Source organism: Pseudophryne corroboree, chromosome 9 (assembly GCF_028390025.1).
Source record: "Pseudophryne corroboree isolate aPseCor3 chromosome 9, aPseCor3.hap2, whole genome shotgun sequence".
Lineage (NCBI taxonomy): Eukaryota > Metazoa > Chordata > Amphibia > Anura > Myobatrachidae > Pseudophryne > Pseudophryne corroboree.
Window position 1 is genome coordinate 311,829,236 of NC_086452.1, and position 23,046 is coordinate 311,852,281.

At 47.3% G+C, this 23,046-nt stretch overlaps 1 protein-coding gene across 1 annotated transcript in view; it reads right to left on the reverse strand.

The window, feature by feature from the left end:
• The window catches only part of GSG1 (germ cell associated 1), a 108,461-nt gene that overhangs the window by 14,846 nt on the left and 70,569 nt on the right, over positions 1 to 23,046 (reverse strand). The window contains exon 3 of the mRNA XM_063940429.1: positions 5,980 to 6,132. Within this exon, the coding sequence (XP_063796499.1) occupies positions 5,980 to 6,132 (153 nt within the window). The remainder of the gene's footprint in view (positions 1 to 5,979; positions 6,133 to 23,046) is intronic.

The following is a 23,046-nucleotide window of genomic DNA, read 5'->3' on the forward strand; positions in this document are numbered from 1 at the left end:
TGGGAAATTCGCCACTGTGCCATAGTACTGTCTAAAATTATAGACATGTTCCCTCGAGTAGTCCTGTGTTTGCCTCTGATCATCTCCTTAAAAAAATAGGTGGGTTCATTTTAAAAAATGGGGGTCCTATTCCCCTGTTTTTGGGTCCCATCACAATGTATGCCTTTGAGCTCTCCAGATGCCATCGGACCACCCCACATGTCCCACACATACTGGGCCTGATTCAGATGTGGATTAAGTAGTTATTTCACTGCGCAAGCAAGAGATAACTCTAATATTGTAATATTATCTAATATGGTGATGCAACATCCAAGCCTAGAACACAGCATCGGATGCAGCATCCAAGCCTAGAACACAGCATCGGATCAACTGAGACACCATCGGACAGCTGCGTGACCAGTGGGGTCATGCAAGCCAGACACCGCAGGTCCGAGCAACAGGACAGGAAATCAACATTTTCTGGAACAGAACCTCAGATCATCCCTCTCTCGCAATGGAGGTGATGCATTTCCGTTTTGAGAAATGGAGGGCGTCGCCGTCCTCTCTCTGTCCCCAAATAGCATCAGACTGTCAATCACTGACATTCTGATGCCGCACTGCGTCTGCCGTCGCAGACCCATACTGCACATGCGCACATCATTACTTAGCAGAATGCACCGCTACAGCATCGGGTCCTGAATGAGGCCCCCTGAACACTACAGGACGTCACACATTTTTTGTACTTTTTATGCTTATAAATACATTGCCTTGATCTTACATAGAGTCAACAGCAGGGCTGGAAGCAGAAAGGGGGGTAAAGGCAGGGGGCAGTTGGGACAGTGTTGGGGGTTGAGGCAGGGAGCAGTCGGGGCAGCCAATAGTTTGGGCAGAGTTATGGGCAGGCAGCAGTTGGGGTAGAGCGGGGTAAGGGCATGTGGCAGTTGGGATAGGGAAGTGGAAAGGGTGGATAGCAGCTGTAGCAATACTGAGGGCAAGGAGGGAGTGAGGGGCAGGCAGTGCTTGGGGTAGTGTTGGGGGTATCGAGGGGGTAAGGGTAGATAGAAATTGGAGCAGTACTGGAGAGCAGGTCAGATCTTTATTTTACATCTGGCATAAACAAAGTACTGTGTATAATGCGGATATGACGAGATGTGTGATTCAGCATCTGCACTGCTGCGATCTACTGGCTAGTATGCCTGTTGGACACTACTTGCAGACCTGAGGTACTAGCATGGCAGATACAGTATGAAAGTGGGCAAATCCCTGTGTTCCTGGTGATGTGTCATACTGGAGACTAGTGTTCTCATATGTACACTGCACAAAGGGGGTCATTCATGCGCAAAGTACCAATGTTCAGTACTTTGCACATGTACAGGACCCGTTCTGCAAATGCGCATACGGGTCCTGTAACGTCGGAAGCAGGACGTCAGCAGACTGTCAGTGATTAACAGTCTGCTGCCGTTCGGGGGACGGAGATGGCCTCCGTTTGTGAAAACGGAGACGTGGCACTGCCGTTTAGGGGGGTGGAAAGAGGTCAGGGATCTTGTTCATAGGTGCTGTAAGCCGTCCGATGATGGGAGAGAGATCCCATGCTGCATCCTAGAACGCAGGTCGGATCACTACTGCAGCAGGAGTCGTCTACTTGTAATAGGCGTCTCCAGCTGCATCACTATACAGCACTATCACTGCTGCTTTCAAGGAATTAGCAATGATAGCAACTCCAAGCGCACCTGAATAAGCCTCAATATTACCCCCTCCACTTGATAATAACATGATGCTGCCGGCACTAGAGGTACTAGGAAGCATGCCTTGTATATTATCCAGAGGCAGGGTCGGACTGGCCAGCAGGGGTACAGGGGAAATCCCAAGTGGACCCCACTGCCTGAGGGTCCACCTCGTCCTATAACTCTGCGCTTGAATTCTGCATTATACATGTTACATTATACTGCACTGGACTATGGTGTATTTTCTACAATGCATTGCTGTTATTATTCTGGTACATTATCATGCAGGGACTAGCAGTAGTCAATATATATATATATATATATATATATATATATATATATATCAAGGTGCCCAGACCATGCACTCTCTAATGGTTAGCCTAGCTTCTGTGGTAGCTGGCCACACCTCTAGGCATAGGCCTTTATCTTTGCATTCCCCCAGTGGGCCCTTCACGCCCCAGTCCGGCACAGTTTATAGGTAATTGATTACTGAGTACAGACATGCCGCAGTGTGACTAGGGTGCAGGGAGGCTGCCACAATCACACATTACTGTCTAGTGGCTGCTGCTGCTGCTGCTCGGAGCTGTCTTTCACTCATATGTGTGCACTCTGCCTGTAATGGTGTGCTGGCAGGCAGGGAGGAAGGTATCAGGCAGCAATTGAATGGGGAGATGCTGTCTGCGGCGATTGGATGGAGAGACACTGGGGATTGCTATTGGCGGGATGCAGTTAAAATGACGGCTGTCGGGATCCAGATGTTCAGGATACAGATGTCGAAATCCCGACAGCCGCCAATGCCGCCAAGTGACAACATGCCTTGGGATCCATGATTGGCAGCTGGGTCATGCAGGGGCTTGTAGTTTATAAATGGCAAAGTATTGAAACTATTTTTTCATTGTTACCCTGTGCTAGGAAGAGTCCTAGTGCTATTTACAAATGACCCCCCCCCCCCCCCCCACCACCACCACCTAGGGAAAACCAGCCCTGATGTCAACTGGCCTGGGGCTGCATGGAACCAATGTGAAAGGATTGTGGTTTCTACTAGACCATTAATGAAAATCAAGAGGAGCTCCTATCTTTATCCGCCTCACAATATGGGGATGGGTGCGCTGTGATTGGGAATGGTCTTCTCTATTGGGCATGCTTAGTGCTTACAGAATGGTAAGCTGCCCGTTATCTATCCACACTGCTCAAACCCATTCATGCCGTGCCGTACATGTTCAGTGCCTGTCAATTATACTAAGCAATAGAGGGCAGGTTATAGTTTCCACCAGGGGACAACAGGACTACTTCATCTTAATCTGGACATTTCCAAGGACAGATAGGGCGTAAGACTGCCCCGAAAATCAGATACATTTGGAACCTGTGCATGTTGCAACAAAGCATGCGAATAACAGTAGCACATATCACCCATTCTATCAGCTGGAGTTCTAACACTAGGACAATTGGGTCCCAGGAAAACAAGCTTAGGAGTGCTGGATCTTCAAAATGGTTTCAATCTCATATCAGAGGAGAGTTTGAAACATAAAAACCCTTCTCCTTATCTTTCCGAGAGTGACATGAGCAGCCCCAATGTGAGGTGGACTACCCTTGTGGATGGGTGCTGTTCTTGATGTTAGATGAGGATTGGGCTTACTCCTGCAATGTGATCTGATCCAGGCTGCCACTGCTGTTCCTTAGCCCACACAGCACAGTATTTCCCACTCTATGTGATAGGATGATGCATTCTGTGCATTATACACATACAGCATTCACCTTTTGAATGTTGCATATAGCAATTCTAAGGCTAGTGATGGTGATGCTCACAGGATATTGCAGAGGGGGAGATGAACTAAGCCCCAGAGAGTGATATAGTGAGGAGAGATAAAGTACCAGCCAATCAACTTCTTACTGCCATGAGAGGAGCTGATTGGTTGGTACTTTATCTTTCTCCGCTTTATCACTCTCCATGGCTTTCTCTTTCTTTAATAGTCATGTTTGTATGTCCTATCACACATATGGACTCTGCAGATTACTCTGCCCCCTTTTATTTTAAATGTCGAATTTTGTTAATCACGATTGTTTAAGACTCAACACAGCTTAAAACTGTTGATATAAAATAAAAACAAATTTACATGTAAGACTTTGTATAATGAGTTCTACAAGTATAAAGAGCCTGTTTTCCATTTAGAACCTGGTAATACTGCATGACGTAATTTGGAGGATGTTCAAATCCCCAAATCTGCTTTAAGTCGACTTGTTTAAGTGGGGTAAATTTAGGGACGGGGTGAAATACTCAGATGCTTGGATATTTATGACGGTGGTATATTTATTTAGACATTCACAATGTCTACATGTTTATAATGCCAACATTGACCATGTCAACACTGATGTTATGTCAACATTATTGAAACGTCAACATAGTATTTTTAGAGTAATTCTGGCCCTAACCCTGATGGTAACCCTAATTCTAAACCTAACCCTAATGGAAATGTCGACATTATGACAATGTCGACATTCTTTTAATATCAGCAATTTGCAGGTGTCACAATGAATGATGCGGATATTCTAACAATGTTGACCATCTGCTGTCAACATTGTGAGTTTCGACTTTCTGAAAAGACAATCTGACTGCATACCTTTAAAAGGTCTTTTCATTTTCAATGGACCTGGGGCTTAATTCAGACCTGATCGAAGCAGCAAATTTGTCAGCAGTTGGGCAAAACCATGTGCACTGCAGGTGGGGCAGATATAACATGTGCAGAGGGAGTTAGATTTGGGTGGGGTGTGTTCAAGCTGAAATCTAAATTGCAGTGTAAAAATAAAGCAGCCAGCATTTACCCTGCACAGAAACAAAAAACCCACCCAAATCTTAAACTAGGTACACACTATACAATTATCTGTCAGATAATCTGCCAAATCTAGCTGGTTGGAATGAAAATCTGGTAATGGATGAGAGCAAATGACAATTGCCCATTTGCTCCCAAACACTGGAAAACTAACAAAACCTGTCGTTCATACAAGTTGGGTAAACACAAATGTAACCAACTTGGATGAATGACTGTTTTTGTCCATTTTGCAGTTTTTGGGAGCAAATGGTCGATTGCCATTTGCTCTCCTCCATTACCAAATTTTCATTCCAACCAGCTAAATCTGTCAGATTATCTGACAGATAATTGTATAGTGTGTACCTAGGATAACTCTCTCTGCACATGTTGTATCTCTCCCCCCCCCTTCCCCCTGCAGTGCACATGGTTTTGTCCATTAGCTAACAAATTTGATGCTGCGATCATGTCTGAATTAGGCTCTTGAATAGGAATGTAAAGAAAAATCTGCAATGCTCTATTGCACCAGTTCTCAAACTTGCTCCTCAGGACCCTAAACAGTTCATATTTTCCTGATCTTCTGACATAATCGCAAGTGAAATAATTAGCTCCACATGGAAAGTTTTAAAGTGTGTCAGTGAGTAAAGTGTGTCAGTGAGTAATGAGTACACCCGCACACAGTAGCGGATCTTGCCACGGGCAAGCAGGACACTGTGCTACTGTGCCCCCCGCTGTGTCTGCTGTGTCCCTTGCTGGTCCCCCGTTGTGAAGGGAACTAGACGCTACCCGTCTAGTTTCCCTTCGTGGAGAGGATGTCATCGCGCACCGCACAGCATTGTGGGACTGACACAGACGCTAGGGGTCATAATTGACCTCTAGTGTCTATCTGTCCCATAGATCCGAGGAGAGGAGCGGCGCTGGCGGAGGTCTGCAGCGGTCGGGAATCAGGAGCGGGGATAGTAAGTATTAATTATTATTTTTTGTGTGTGTAAGCGGCGCTACTCCTACAGGGGGCACAAATGGGGGCACAACTCTACAGGGGGCATAACTGACCACGCCCCCTGTATAAAGCCACGCCCATATTTTCCGCCCGGGGCACTGAAAGGGCTAGAACCGGCCCTGCCTGTACACCTACTTTGTGACTTGGGAAATGTAAGCTGTTTGGGCTCCTGAGAACTGAGTTTGAGAACCACTACTCTACTGGTTTCTAGAGAACAGCAGGTTGTATCAACATGAAAAAAAATAAAATTAAGCTGCTTTTCCAAAAGATGGGGGGGACCCAGCAGGCTGTTCTTGAAGATTCAACTTAAATATAAGAAACAAAAAGTTATACTTGTAAAAGAAAGAAAAAAAATCAATCATTTGTAATGGTTTTATGATTTAGTTGAGCAGCAAAATTATTAGTAGACTTTTTTTTTTTTTTTACAGTTCTAGTATTGTAATTAAGGCCATTAAAGGCACATTCTCATTACCTGAGAGCACTGAGGACATTGCAGCAAAAGCATTGAGTTTCAGTCCACAGACAGGGTTCCCAGTGTAAAACATTTCCAATAGCAGCAGTCCAAAACTAATTACCAGTAACGTAATATATACCAGCTCAGACCCTAATGAAAGCCACAGGATCCCTGTAATATAGAACACAAGAGTAAGGACATCTCATTTAACAACATACTGTACAGTATCAGCAGAGAACAATGCATGCTATAACCTACATTAACCGAACTTGTTTTATGGGTGTAACTTCCAGCGTACTGCAATGCTTATGGCACCAAGGTGTCATTCTGTTGCAGCTGCAATTTATATGGTCAGCAATTATGTACTTAAGCTGTTAAATCTTAATGTATGGATCATTAGATTATCAATCATCTGGAAACAGGTTTTAAAAGAAAAGGGAACACAATGCCTTCACTCCTATAAATCTGTGTAGAAAATACTTTGAAAACTGTGCGTACTAAATTGGGGTGCAGCTACACAGTACACATTAGTGTGCCTCCACAAACACACTGAAGGCAATGTCACTCCTATAAATTAAAAATACACTTGGGGTCATTAACGAAAATCACTAATTATGTGGGACATCATATTTATAGGCAAAATTATGTATGATTTCCCACAGCCAACACATACACAGGTCCACGCATCCACTTAGCAACTTCATAAGCAAGCTGTGCAGCAGTGGCATGCAGTGAGGTCAGTGGCTGGTGAGGCACTGCAGCCATAATGTTCATCAAGTCCCGCTGATGACCCCTACCGCCGCCAAGCTGATGACCGCTAGCACCTCCAAGCCAATGCCAGTTACCACCGATGTCCCTGATGCGGCAGCTTGTGCAGGTGAGGGATCTTTTCAGATCCCTCCCTGCTGTCTTCCCACCATTTCACAGCTCTACTGGACAGAGGATGCAGGGACAGAACAGAGGGGTCAGGAGACAGGATTGACAGGGACAGGACAGAGGTAATGGCAGGACAGAACAGGGAGGTCGGAAGACAGGAGTGACAGGGACAGGACAGAGGTAACAGCACCAGGACAGTGGGGACAGGGACAGGACAGTGAAGACAGGACAGAGGTGAGAGCACCAGAACAGTGGGGACAGGGACAGGACAGTTAGGACCAGACAGAGGTGATAGTGCCAGGACAGAGAGGACAGGACAGAACAGAGGAGCCAGTACACAGGAGCGACAGGGAAAGTACAAAGGCGATAGCGCCATTACAGAGGGGACAGAGACAGGACAGTGAGGACAGGACAGGACAGGACAGGACAGAACAGAACAGAGGAGCCAGTAGACAGGAGCGACAGGGAAAGTACAAAGGCGATAGCGCCATTACAGAGGGGACAGAGACAGGACAGTGAGGACAGGACAGGACAGAACAGAACAGAGGAGCCAGTAGACAGGAGTGACAGGGAAAGTACAAAGGCGATAGCGCCATTACAGAGGGGACAGAGACAGGACAGTGAGGACAGGACAGGACAGAACAGAACAGAGGAGCCAGTAGACAGGAGTGACAGGGAAAGTACAAAGGCGATAGCGCCATTACAGAGGGGACAGAGACAGGACAGTGAGGACAGGACAGGACAGAACAGAACAGAGGAGCCAGTAGACAGGAGCGACAGGGAAAGTACAAAGGCGATAGCGCCATTACAGAGGGGACAGAGACAGGACAGTGAGGACAGGACAGGACAGAACAGAACAGAGGAGCCAGTACACACGAGCGACAGGGAAAGTACAAAGGCGATAGCGCCATTACAGAGGGGACAGAGACAGGACAGTGAGGACAGGACAGGACAGAACAGAACAGAGGAGCCAGTAGACAGGAGCGACAGGGAAATTACAAAGGCGATAGCGCCATTACAGAGGGGACAGAGACAGGACAGTGAGGACAGAACAGAACAGAGGAGCCAGTAGACAGGAGTGACAGGGAAAGTACAAAGGCGATAGCGCCATTACAGAGGGGACAGAGACAGGACAGTGAGGACAGGACAGAACAGAACAGAGGAGCCAGTAGACAGGAGTGACAGGGAAAGTACAAAGGCGATAGCGCCATTACAGAGGGGACAGAGACAGGACAGTGAGGACAGGACAGGACAGAACAGAACAGAGGAGCCAGTAGACAGGAGCGACAGGGAAAGTACAAAGGCGATAGCGCCATTACAGAGGGGACAGAGACAGGACAGTGAGGACAGGACAGGACAGAACAGAACAGAGGAGCCAGTAGACAGGAGTGACAGGGAAAGTACAAAGGCGATAGCGCCATTACAGAGGGGACAGAGACAGGACAGTGAGGACAGAACAGAGTAGTCAGGAGACGGGAATGACAGGGACATGATTGAGATATATAAAGAAAATGTGGAGAGATAAAGCTGTGTGTAATCATTTGAAGGTGGAATACACTTTTTTAAATATTTTAGCTAATTCAGAATATCCACTAGTAATTATGTCTGTCCTCCATACAATATGAACTGTTGGGTAGACACACAGACAGACTGACTGAAGATGACAGGAGACAGCAGAAAAAGAGCCACAGATAAAATAGACAGACAGGCAAACAGATAGAGGATGTGAGATGATGGTGGAAAGAGACAGACCAGCAGATAGGGGATGTGAGAAGACAGAGGAAAGAGACAGACTGGCAGACAATGGATGTGAAAGGATGGTGGGAAGAAAGACACAAAGGAAAGATACAGACAGGTAGAGGATGTGAGAGGATGGTGGAAAGAGACACACAGAGGAAAGAGACAGACAGACCATGGAAGTGAGAGGATGGCGGAAAGAGACACACAGAGGAAAGAGACAGACAGGCAGACAGAGGGTGTGAGAGGATGGTGAGAAGTCAGACACAGAGGAAAGCGACAGGCAGAATGAAGAGGCAGGTAGCACAGAGTAACAGATAGATGGACAGCAAAGAGACAAACAGAATGAAGGGACAGTCAGACAGAAGAAAGATACAGAGGGAGGAAATCACATATCAGCTCCTCTCTCCTGAAGCCATTACATTGCTATGTATGCCCATATATGATGACACATCAGCCTGCTCCTGACTGGCACATCCTCTGCACCTGCCACATTGGAGCTATTGCACAGTCAGGAAGGATCAGGAAGTGGAACACAGTATCCTCCTCTGCAGAGGAACGGGGGCAGGTGCTGTAACGCTGCTGCACAGTGGGAGGGTAGGAGCCACGGAGACAGACCAAAACAAGTGTCCCACGGCATAGGGGAGGGTAGGGGCTGCAATTGGCCTCACAACCCCTAGTTACAATATAAAACGCATACCTCCCAACTTTTAATTTTTAGAAAGAGGGACACGAAAAAGGGGTGTGGTCTAAGAAAAGAGGGAGTGGCTTCACAGGAGGACCGCGATTGTGAGCCACGCCTCCATTTTCATCACTAAGGGGGCATGCCCAGCGTCTATTCACCACTGCTCTGCTAAGCAGGGCAGTGAGAGACAGATCCTCCCAACTGCCCCCCCACCGCGGGACACTGCGGCCCGCGGGTGGGACAGTCCCCAAAAAACAGGACTGTCCCGCGAAAACTGGGACAGTAGGGAGGTATGTAAAACGTATGGGGAGAGACTATTGGGCACCTGCGCAGCCTAGCCCTGTATGCGAGTCCCCTACCCGGCTTCCTGTTACTGGCTGTTGCTGCTGGAGTTCCGTGGGGGAGCTGCTGCTGCAGGGCATGCACAGCAGCTCTCCCACAGCCATTTTACTGTAGCCTGAGACTAAAGAAGGGCCAGTGAACACTACCTGATCAGAGCACCGATCGCAGGAGTGGCCATCTGGTCCTGTGCACACTTTGAACCGGACCAGCAGAAGGGGGGCATGCAGACATGCAGGGGGAGGGCTGCAGACATGCCCCTTCCTCACAGAGAACCTTCCTTTCTCATGCTGCTAGGCAGACCCAGATCTTTTAAAGAGAGTCCTCTCACCCCGCAGGGCTCCCAGCACCTGTAGAGATCCCCCCTGTCACAGAGTCCGTCCATGGGTTCATGATCCTCCCAGCTCACCTGGACCCCCGTCGATGGTGCAGTCACAGATAACAGAGAGGATCTGGGTAGGGTGCGGAAACACTGGGGGCCATACAGGGGCGGATTGGGATCAAACACCAGCCAGGGAAATTTATGGAAGCAGCCCTAATGAGGGCGAAGTCTGTTGAGGGGGAGGGGCCTGTCAAAGGGACAGGGTCACTCCTCAGAGGTACGTTAGCAGGGAAAGGGAAAGGGATACTACTGCACTAGCATATTATAGAAAAGTTCCAAATTAGAACAAAGGAAACCCCTAGTTATATTCTATATCAGATATTTGAATTATATAGGGGGTGCTGCCACTGAATATATTGTTGCCAATATATAGTTATGCACAAAAAGAAACAGAGAAGGATTGGACTTGAAGTGGCGCACTTAAACATTAAATTGATACATAAAATATAACTTTTATTAGAGTACATTTGTTAAAAAGACCTGTAGCTGTGAAATATTAAAACCAAAAACATATAAATTGACAAAACAAAGTGTGATATGTGTGAATAAAAACACACACTGTGCTAACTGTGTAGTGCTACACATATATAATATATAATAGGTACTATGACCCTTGAATCAAATAGGCCATTGGGCACTCAGCCTAACAACACATATAATTTGATTCAAGGGTCATAGTACCTATAATATATTATATATGTGTAGCATATTATATACTCTAATAAAAGTTATATCACTCCTCAGAGGTCCTGATTCTGAGATAGACACAGTTGGGGCCTCCTTTGCGTTACGTTATGCTATTGTTTAGTTTACCTGTGACTGCGGCCCTCATTCTGAGTTGATCGCTCGCAAGCTACTTTTAGCAGTCATGCAAACGCATTGTCGCCACCCACGGGGGAGTGCATTTTCGCTTTGCTAGTGTGCGATCGCATGTGCGACACAAACACATTTTGTGCAAAACAAGACCAGCCCTGTAGTTACTTATCCTGTGCGATGATTCTAGCGACAGGGGTCCCGGAATTGACGTTAGATACCCGCCCTGCAAACGCCTGGACATACCTGCATTTTCTCAAACACTCCCAGAAAACGGTCAGTTGCCACCCACAAATGCCCTCTTCCTGTCAATCTCCTTGCGATCGGCTGTGCGAATGGATTCATCGCTAAAAGTATTGCACAACAACTATGCTCTTTGTACCCGTACGATGCGCGTGCGCATTGCGGCACATATGCATGCGCAGTTTTGCCATTTTTTTACCTGATCGCAGTGCTGCGAAAATCGGCAGCGAGCGATCAACTCGGAATGACCCCCTTTATGAATATGCTGCTACAATACCCTTCCCTGATGCACATCTGTACGTCTGAATATACAAGGACTGATATGCCCATTTTCAGTGTCTACTGACACTGCAGTCATACCTTTAATCTACTTCTGATTTTATTGATTTTTCATTCTACAAACCCCTTTTTTTAACCTTATATATTTCAAAGTACAGGGAGGAGGAGCACACACTACATACAGCACAGTACAGGGAGGGAGCACACACTACATACAGCACAGTACAGGGAGGGAGCACACACTACATACAGCACAGTACAGGGAGGGAGCACACACTACATACAGCACAGTACAGGGAGGAGGAGCACACACTACATACAGCACAGTACAGGGAGGAGGAGCACACACTACATACAGCACAGTACAGGGAGGGAGCACACACTACATACAGCACAGTACAGGGAGGGAGCACACACTACATACAGCACAGTACAGGGAGGGAGCACACACTACATACAGCACAGTACAGGGAGGGAGCACACACTACATACAGCACAGTACAGGGAGGGAGCACACACTGCATACAGCACAGTACAGGGAGGAGGAGCACACACTACATACAGCACAGTACAGGGAGGGAGCACACACTACATACAGCACAGTACAGGGAGGGAGTACACACTACATACAGCACAGTACAGGGAGGGAGCACACACTACATACAGCACAGTACAGGGAAGGAGCACACACTACATACAGCACAGTACAGGGAGGAGGAGCACACACTACATACAGCACAGTACAGGGAGGGAGCACACACTACATACAGCACAGTACAGGGAGGGAGCACACACTACATACAGCACAGTACAGGGAGGGAGCACACACTACATACAGCACAGTACAGGGAGGAGGAGCACACACTACATACAGCACAGTACAGGGAGGGAGCACACACTACATACAGCACAGTACAGGGAGGGAGTACACACTACATACAGCACAGTACAGGGAGGGAGCACACACTACATACAGCACAGTACAGGGAAGGAGCACACACTACATACAGCACAGTACAGGGAGGAGGAGCACACACTACATACAGCACAGTACAGGGAGGGAGCACACACTACATACAGCACAGTACAGGGAGGGAGCACACACTACATACAGCACAGTACAGGGAGGGAGCACACACTACATACAGCACAGTACAGGGAGGAGAAGCACACACTACATACAGCACAGTACAGGGAGGGAGCACACACTACATACAGCACAGTACAGGGAGGGAGCACACACTACATACAGCACAGTACAGGGAGGGAGTACATACAAGTAGTGAAACACAGACACAGGGGACCAGCGCAGCAGAATCTGTCCCAGTGGCCAATCCGCCCCTGATTACATACATAGCCACCATATTACATACATAGCCACCACATTATTACTAGAGATGAGCGCCTGAAATTTTTCGGGTTTTGTGTTTTGGTTTTGGGTTCGGTTCCGCGGCCGTGTTTTGGGTTCGAACGCGTTTTGGCAAAACCTCACCGAATTTTTTTTGTCGGATTCGGGTGTGTTTTGGATTCGGGTGTTTTTTTCAAAAAACACTAAAAAACAGCTTAAATTATAGAATTTGGGGGTCATTTTGATCCCAAAGTATTATTAACCTCAAAAACCATAATTTACACTCATTTTCAGTCTATTCTGAATACCTCACACCTCACAATATTATTTTTAGTCCTAAAATTTGCACCGAGGTCGCTGTGTGAGTAAGATAAGCGACCCTAGTGGCCGACACAAACACCGGGCCCATCTAGGAGTGGCACTGCAGTGTCACGCAGGATGTCCCTTCCAAAAAACCCTCCCCAAACAGCACATGACGCAAAGAAAAAAAGAGGCGCAATGAGGTAGCTGTGTGAGTAAGATTAGCGACCCTAGTGGCCGACACAAACACCGGGCCCATCTAGGAGTGGCACTGCAGTGTCACGCAGGATGTCCCTTCCAAAAAACCCTCCCCAAACAGCACATGACGCAAAGAAAAAAAGAGGCGCAATGAGGTAGCTGTGTGAGTAAGATTAGCGACCCTAGTGGCCGACACAAACACCGGGCCCATCTAGGAGTGGCACTGCAGTGTCACGCAGGATGTCCCTTCCAAAAAACCCTCCCCAAACAGCACATGACGCAAAGAAAAAAAGAGGCGCAATGAGGTAGCTGTGTGAGTAAGATTAGCGACCCTAGTGGCCGACACAAACACCGGGCCCATCTAGGAGTGGCACTGCAGTGTCACGCAGGATGTCCCTTCCAAAAAACCCTCCCCAAACAGCACATGACGCAAAGAAAAAAAGAGGCGCAATGAGGTAGCTGTGTGAGTAAGATTAGCGACCCTAGTGGCCGACACAAACACCGGGCCCATCTAGGAGTGGCACTGCAGTGTCACGCAGGATGTCCCTTCCAAAAAACCCTCCCCAAACAGCACATGACGCAAAGAAAAAAAGAGGCGCAATGAGGTAGCTGTGTGAGTAAGATTAGCGACCCTAGTGGCCGACACAAACACCGGGCCCATCTAGGAGTGGCACTGCAGTGTCACGCAGGATGTCCCTTCCAAAAAACCCTCCCCAAACAGCACATGACGCAAAGAAAAAAAGAGGCGCAATGAGGTAGCTGACTGTGTGAGTAAGATTAGCGACCCTAGTGGCCGACACAAACACCGGGCCCATCTAGGAGTGGCACTGCAGTGTCACGCAGGATGTCCCTTCCAAAAAACCCTCCCCAATCAGCACATGATGCAAAGAAAAAGAAAAGAAAAAAGAGGTGCAAGATGGAATTGTCCTTGGGCCCTCCCACCCACCCTTATGTTGTATAAACAAAACAGGACATGCACACTTTAACCAACCCATCATTTCAGTGACAGGGTCTGCCACACGACTGTGACTGATATGACGGGTTGGTTTGGACCCCCCCCAAAAAAGAAGCAATTAATCTCTCCTTGCACAAACTGGCTCTACAGAGGCAAGATGTCCACCTCATCTTCACCCTCCGATATATCACCGTGTACATCCCCCTCCTCACAGATTATCAATTCGTCCCCACTGGAATCCACCATCTCAGCTCCCTGTGTACTTTGTGGAGGCAATTGCTGCTGGTCAATGTCTCCGCGGAGGAATTGATTATAATTCATTTTAATGAACATCATCTTCTCCACATTTTCTGGATGTAACCTCGTACGCCGATTGCTGACAAGGTGAGCGGCGGCACTAAACACTCTTTCGGAGTACACACTTGTGGGAGGGCAACTTAGGTAGAATAAAGCCAGTTTGTGCAAGGGCCTCCAAATTGCCTCTTTTTCCTGCCAGTATAAGTACGGACTGTGTGACGTGCCTACTTGGATGCGGTCACTCATATAATCCTCCACCATTCTATCAATGTTGAGAGAATCATATGCAGTGACAGTAGACGACATGTCCGTAATCGTTGTCAGGTCCTTCAGTCCGGACCAGATGTCAGCATCAGCAGTCGCTCCAGACTGCCCTGCATCACCGCCAGCGGGTGGGCTCGGAATTCTGAGCCTTTTCCTCGCACCCCCAGTTGCGGGAGAATGTGAAGGAGGAGATGTTGACAGGTCGCGTTCCGCTTGACTTGACAATTTTGTCACCAGCAGGTCTTTCAACCCCAGCAGACCTGTGTCTGCCGGAAAGAGAGATCCAAGGTAGGCTTTAAATCTAGGATCGAGCACGGTGGCCAAAATGTAGTGCTCTGATTTCAACAGATTGACCACCCGTGAATCCTTGTTAAGCGAATTAAGGGCTGCATCCACAAGTCCCACATGCCTAGCGGAATCGCTCCCTTTTAGCTCCTTCTTCAATGCCTCCAGCTTCTTCTGCAAAAGCCTGATGAGGGGAATGACCTGACTCAGGCTGGCAGTGTCTGAACTGACTTCACGTGTGGCAAGTTCAAAGGGCATCAGAACCTTGCACAACGTTGAAATCATTCTCCACTGCACTTGAGACAGGTGCATTCCACCTACTATATCGTGCTCAATTGTATAGGCTTGAATGGCCTTTTGCTGCTCCTCCAACCTCTGAAGCATATAGAGGGTTGAATTCCACCTCGTTACCACTTCTTGCTTCAGATGATGGCAGGGCAGGTTCAGTAGTTTTTGGTGGTGCTCCAGTCTTCTGTACGTGGTGCCTGTACGCCGAAAGTGTCCCGCAATTTTTCTGGCCACCGACAGCATCTCTTGCACGCCCCTGTCGTTTTTTAAAAAATTCTGCACCACCAAATTCAAGGTATGTGCAAAACATGGGACGTGCTGGAATTTGCCCATATTTAATGCACACACAATATTGCTGGCGTTGTCAGATGCCACAAATCCACAGGAGAGTCCAATTGGGGTAAGCCATTCCGCGATGATCTTCCTCAGTTGCCGTAAGAGGTTTTCAGCTGTGTGCGTATTCTGGAAAGCGGTGATACAAAGCGTAGCCTGCCTAGGAAAGAGTTGGCGTTTGCGAGATGCTGCTACTGGTGCCGCCGCTGCTGTTCTTGCGGCGGGAGTCCATACATCTACCCAGTGGGCTGTCACAGTCATATAGTCCTGACCCTGCCCTGCTCCACTTGTCCACATGTCCGTGGTTAAGTGGACATTGGGTACAACTGCATTTTTTAGGACACTGGTGAGTCTTTTTCTGACGTCCGTGTACATTCTCGGTATCGCCTGCCTAGAGAAGTGGAACCTAGATGGTATTTGGTAACGGGGGCACACTGCCTCAATAAATTGTCTAGTTCCCTGTGAACTAACGGCGGATACCGGACGCACGTCTAACACCAACATAGTTGTCAAGGACTCAGTTATCCGCTTTGCAGTAGGATGACTGCTGTGATATTTCATCTTCCTCGCAAAGGACTGTTGAACAGTCAATTGCTTACTGGAAGTAGTACAAGTGGGCTTACGACTTCCCCTCTGGGATGACCATCGACTCCCAGCGGCAACAACAGCAGCGCCAGCAGCAGTAGGCGTTACACGCAAGGATGCATCGGAGGAATCCCAGGCAGGAGAGGACTCGTCAGAATTGCCAGTGACATGGCCTGCAGGACTATTGGCATTCCTGGGGAAGGAGGAAATTGACACTGAGGGAGTTGGTGGGGTGGTTTGCGTGAGCTTGGTTACAAGAGGAAGGGATTTACTGGTCAGTGGACTGCTTCCGCTGTCACCCAAAGTTTTTGAACTTGTCACTGACTTATTATGAATGCGCTGCAGGTGACGTATAAGGGAGGATGTTCCGAGGTGGTTAACGTCCTTACCCCTACTTATTACAGCTTGACAAAGGGAACACACGGCTTGACACCTGTTGTCCGCATTTCTGGTGAAATACCTCCACACCGAAGAGCTGATTTTTTTGGTATTTTCACCTGGCATGTCAACGGCCATATTCCTCCCACGGACAACAGGTGTCTCCCCGGGTGCCTGACTTAAACAAACCACCTCACCATCAGAATCCTCCTGGTCAATTTCCTCCCCAGCGCCAGCAACACCCATATCCTCCTCATCCTGGTGTACTTCAACACTGACATCTTCAATCTGACTATCAGGAACTGGACTGCGGGTGCTCCTTCCAGCACTTGCAGGGGGCGTGCAAATGGTGGAAGGCGCATGCTCTTCACGTCCAGTGTTGGGAAGGTCAGGCATCGCAACCGACACAATTGGACTCTCCTTGTGGATTTGGGATTTCAAAGAACGCACAGTTCTTTGCGGTGCTTTTGCCAGCTTGAGTCTTTTCAGTTTTCTAGCGAGAGGCTGAGTGCTTCCATCCTCATGTGAAGCTGAACCACTAGCCATGAACATAGGCCAGGGCCTCAGCCGTTCCTTGCCACTCCGTGTGGTAAATGGCATATTGGCAAGTTTACGCTTCTCCTCCGACAATTTTATTTTAGGTTTTGGAGTCCTTTTTTTACTGATATTTGGTGTTTTGGTTTTGACATGCTCTGTACTATGCCATTGGGCATCGGCCTTGGCAGACGACGTTGCTGGCATTTCATCGTCTCGGCCATGACTAGTGGCAGCAGCTTCAGCACGAGGTGGAAGTGGATCTTGATCTTTCCCTAATTTTGGAACCTCAACATTTTTGTTCTCCATATTTTAATAGGCACAACTAAAAGGCACCTCAGGTAAACAATGGAGATGGATGGATTGGATACTAGTATACAATTATGGACGGGCTGCCGAGTGCCGACACAGAGGTAGCCACAGCCGTGAACTACCGCACTGTACTGTGTCTGCTGCTAATATATAGACTGGTTGATAAAGAGATAGTATACTCGTAACTAGTATGTATGTATAAAGAAAGAAAAAAAAACCACGGTTAGGTGGTATATACAATTATGGACGGGCTGCCGAGTGCCGACACAGAGGTAGCCACAGCCGTGAACTACCGCACTGTACTGTGTCTGCTGCTAATATAGACTGGTTGATAAAGAGATAGTATACTCGTAACTAGTATGTATGTATAAAGAAAGAAAAAAAAACCACGGTTAGGTGGTATATACAATTATGGACGGGCTGCCGAGTGCCGACACAGAGGTAGCCACAGCCGTGAACTACCGCACTGTACTGTGTCTGCTGCTAATATATAGACTGGTTGATAAAGAGATAGTATACTCGTAACTAGTATGTATGTATAAAGAAAGAAAAAAAAAACACGGTTAGGTGGTATATACAATTATGGACGGGCTGCCGAGTGCCGACACAGAGGTAGCCACAGCCGTGAACTACCGCACTGTACTGTGTCTGCTGCTAATATATAGACTGGTTGATAAAGAGATAGTATACTCGTAACTAGTATGTATGTATAAAGAAAGAAAAAAAAACCACGGTTAGGTGGTATATACAATTATGGACGGGCTGCCGAGTGCCGACACAGAGGTAGCCACAGCCGTGAACTACCGCACTGTACTGTGTCTGCTGCTAATATATAGACTGGTTGATAAAGAGATAGTATACTCGTAACTAGTATGTATGTATAAAGAAAGAAAAAAAAACCACGGTTAGGTGGTATATACAATTATGGACGGGCTGCCGAGTGCCGACACAGAGGTAGCCACAGCCGTGAACTACCGCACTGTACTGTGTCTGCTGCTAATATAGACTGGTTGATAAAGAGATAGTATACTCGTAACTAGTATGTATGTATAAAGAAAGAAAAAAAAACCACGGTTAGGTGGTATATACAATTATGGACGGGCTGCCGAGTGCCGACACAGAGGTAGCCACAGCCGTGAACTACCGCACTGTACTGTGTCTGCTGCTAATATAGACTGGTTGATAAAGAGATAGTATACTACTAATATTATATATACTGGTGGTCAGGTCACTGGTCACTAGTCACACTGGCAGTGGCACTCCTGCAGCAAAAGTGTGCACTGTTTTAATATAATATTATGTACTCCTGGCTCCTGCTATAACCTATAACTGGCACTGCAGTAGTGCTCCCCAGTCTCCCCCACAATTATAAGCTGTGTGAGCTGAGCAGTCAGACAGATATATAATATATATAGTAGAGATGAGCGGGTTCGGTTTCTCTGAATCCGAACCCGCCAGAACTTCATGTTTTTTTTCACGGGTCCGAGCGACTCGGATCTTCCCGCCTTGCTCGGTTAACCCGAGCGCGCCCGAACGTCATCATGACGCTGTCGGATTCTCGCGAGACTCGGATTCTATATAAGGAGCCGCGCGTCGCCGCCATTTTCACACGTGCATTGAGATTGATAGGGAGAGGACGTGGCTGGCGTCCTCTCCGTTTAGACACTTGATTTACTAATTTTGGGGAGCATTAGGAGTACTCAGTAGTGTACAGTGCAGAGTTTTGCTGATAGTGACCAGTGACCACCACTTTTATTTATAATCCGTTCTCTGCCTGAAAAAAGCGATACACAGCACACAGTGACTCAGTCACATACATACCATATCTGTGTGCACTGCTCAGGCTCAGGCCAGTGTGCTGCATCATCTATATATATTATATATCTGTCTGACTGCTCAGCTCACACAGCTTATAATTGTGGGGGAGACTGGGGAGCACTACTGCAGTGCCAGTTATAGGTTATAGCAGGAGCCAGGAGTACATAATATTATATTAAAATTAAACAGTGCACACTTTTGCTGCAGGAGTACCACTGCCAGTGTGACTAGTGACCAGTGACCTGACCACCAGTATATAATATTAGTAGTATACTATCTCTTTATCAACCAGTCTATATTAGCAGCAGACACAGTACAGTGCGGTAGTTCACGGCTGTGGCTACCTCTGTGTCGGCACTCGGCAGCCCGTCCATAATTGTATATACCAGTGACCTAACCGTGGTTTTTTTTTCTTTCTTTATACATACATACTAGTTACGAGTATACTATCTCTTTATCAACCAGTCTATATATTAGCAGCAGACACAGTACAGTGCGGTAGTTCACGGCTGTGGCTACCTCTGTGTCGGCACTCGGCAGCCCGTCCATAATTGTATATACCAGTGACCTAACCGTGGTTTTTTTTTCTTTCTTTATACATACATACTAGTTACGAGTATACTATCTCTTTATCAACCAGTCTATATATTAGCAGCAGACACAGTACAGTGCGGTAGTTCACGGCTGTGGCTACCTCTGTGTCGGCACTCGGCAGCCCGTCCATAATTGTATATACCACCTAACCGTGGTTTTTTTTTCTTTCTTTATACATACATACTAGTTACGAGTATACTATCTCTTTATCAACCAGTCTATATATTAGCAGCAGACACAGTACAGTGCGGTAGTTCACGGCTGTGGCTACCTCTGTGTCGGCACTCGGCAGCCCGTCCATAATTGTATATACCACCTAACCGTGGTTTTTTTTTCTTTCTTTATACATACATACTAGTTACGAGTATACTATCTCTTTATCAACCAGTCTATATATTAGCAGCAGACACAGTACAGTGCGGTAGTTCACGGCTGTGGCTACCTCTGTGTCGGCACTCGGCAGCCCGTCCATAATTGTATATACCAGTGACCTAACCGTGGTTTTTTTTTCTTTCTTTATACATACATACTAGTTACGAGTATACTATCTCTTTATCAACCAGTCTATATATTAGCAGCAGACACAGTACAGTGCGGTAGTTCACGGCTGTGGCTACCTCTGTGTCGGCACTCGGCAGCCCGTCCATAATTGTATATACCAGTGACCTAACCGTGGTTTTTTTTTCTTTCTTTATACATACATACTAGTTACGAGTATACTATCTCTTTATCAACCAGTCTATATATTAGCAGCAGACACAGTACAGTGCGGTAGTTCACGGCTGTGGCTACCTCTGTGTCGGCACTCGGCAGCCCGTCCATAATTGTATATACCACCTAACCGTGGTTTTTTTTTTCTTTCTTTATACATACATACTAGTTACGAGTATACTATCTCTTTATCAACCAGTCTATATATTAGCAGCAGACACAGTACAGTGCGGTAGTTCACGGCTGTGGCTACCTCTGTGTCGGCACTCGGCAGCCCGTCCATAATTGTATATACCACCTAACCGTGTTTTTTTTTTCTTTCTTTATACATACATACTAGTTACGAGTATACTATCTCTTTATCAACCAGTCTATATATTAGCAGCAGACACAGTACAGTGCGGTAGTTCACGGCTGTGGCTACCTCTGTGTCGGCACTCGGCAGCCCGTCCATAATTGTATATACCACCTAACCGTGGTTTTTTTTTCTTTCTTTATACATACATACTAGTTACGAGTATACTATCTCTTTATCAACCAGTCTATATATTAGCAGCAGACACAGTACAGTGCGGTAGTTCACGGCTGTGGCTACCTCTGTGTCGGCACTCGGCAGCCCGTCCATAATTGTATACTAGTATCCAATCCATCCATCTCCATTGTTTACCTGAGGTGCCTTTTAGTTGTGCCTATTAAAATATGGAGAACAAAAATGTTGAGGTTCCAAAATTAGGGAAAGATCAAGATCCACTTCCACCTCGTGCTGAAGCTGCTGCCACTAGTCATGGCCGAGACGATGAAATGCCAGCAACGTCGTCTGCCAAGGCCGATGCCCAATGGCATAGTACAGAGCATGTCAAATCCAAAACACCAAATATCAGAAAAAAAAGGACTCCAAAACCTAAAATAAAATTGTCGGAGGAGAAGCGTAAACTTGCCAATATGCCATTTACCACACGGAGTGGCAAGGAACGGCTGAGGCCCTGGCCTATGTTCATGGCTAGTGGTTCAGCTTCACATGAGGATGGAAGCACTCAGCCTCTCGCTAGAAAACTGAAAAGACTCAAGCTGGCAAAAGCACCGCAAAGAACTGTGCGTTCTTTGAAATCACAAATCCACAAGGAGAGTCCAATTGTGTCGGTTGCGATGCCTGACCTTCCCAACACTGGACGTGAAGAGCATGCGCCTTCCACCATTTGCACGCCCCCTGCAAGTGCTGGAAGGAGCACCCGCAGTCCAGTTCCTGATAGTCAGATTGAAGATGTCAGTGTTGAAGTACACCAGGATGAGGAGGATATGGGTGTTGCTGGCGCTGGGGAGGAAATTGACCAGGAGGATTCTGATGGTGAGGTGGTTTGTTTAAGTCAGGCACCCGGGGAGACACCTGTTGTCCGTGGGAGGAATATGGCCGTTGACATGCCAGGTGAAAATACCAAAAAAATCAGCTCTTCGGTGTGGAGGTATTTCACCAGAAATGCGGACAACAGGTGTCAAGCCGTGTGTTCCCTTTGTCAAGCTGTAATAAGTAGGGGTAAGGACGTTAACCACCTCGGAACATCCTCCCTTATACGTCACCTGCAGCGCATTCATAATAAGTCAGTGACAAGTTCAAAAACTTTGGGTGACAGCGGAAGCAGTCCACTGACCAGTAAATCCCTTCCTCTTGTAACCAAGCTCACGCAAACCACCCCACCAACTCCCTCAGTGTCAATTTCCTCCTTCCCCAGGAATGCCAATAGTCCAGCAGGCCATGTCACTGGCAAGTCTGACGAGTCCTCTCCTGCCTGGGATTCCTCCGATGCATCCTTGCGTGTAACGCCTACTGCTGCTGGCGCTGCTGTTGTTGCCGCTGGGAGTCGATGGTCATCCCAGAGGGGAAGTCGTAAGCCCACTTGTACTACTTCCAGTAAGCAATTGACTGTTCAACAGTCCTTTGCGAGGAAGATGAAATATCACAGCAGTCATCCTACTGCAAAGCGGATAACTGAGTCCTTGACAACTATGTTGGTGTTAGACGTGCGTCCGGTATCCGCCGTTAGTTCACAGGGAACTAGACAATTTATTGAGGCAGTGTGCCCCCGTTACTAAATACCATCTAGGTTCCACTTCTCTAGGCAGGCGATACCGAGAATGTACACGGACGTCAGAAAAAGACTCACCAGTCTCCTAAAAAATGCAGTTGTACCCAATGTCCACTTAACCACGGACATGTGGACAAGTGGAGCAGGGCAGGGTCAGGACTATATGACTGTGACAGCCCACTGGGTAGATGTATGGACTCCCGCCGCAAGAACAGCAGCGGCGGCACCAGTAGCAGCATCTCGCAAACGCCAACTCTTTCCTAGGCAGGCTACGCTTTGTATCACCGCTTTCCAGAATACGCACACAGCTGAAAACCTCTTACGGCAACTGAGGAAGATCATCGCGGAATGGCTTACCCCAATTGGACTCTCCTGTGGATTTGTGGCATCGGACAACGCCAGCAATATTGTGTGTGCATTAAATATGGGCAAATTCCAGCACGTCCCATG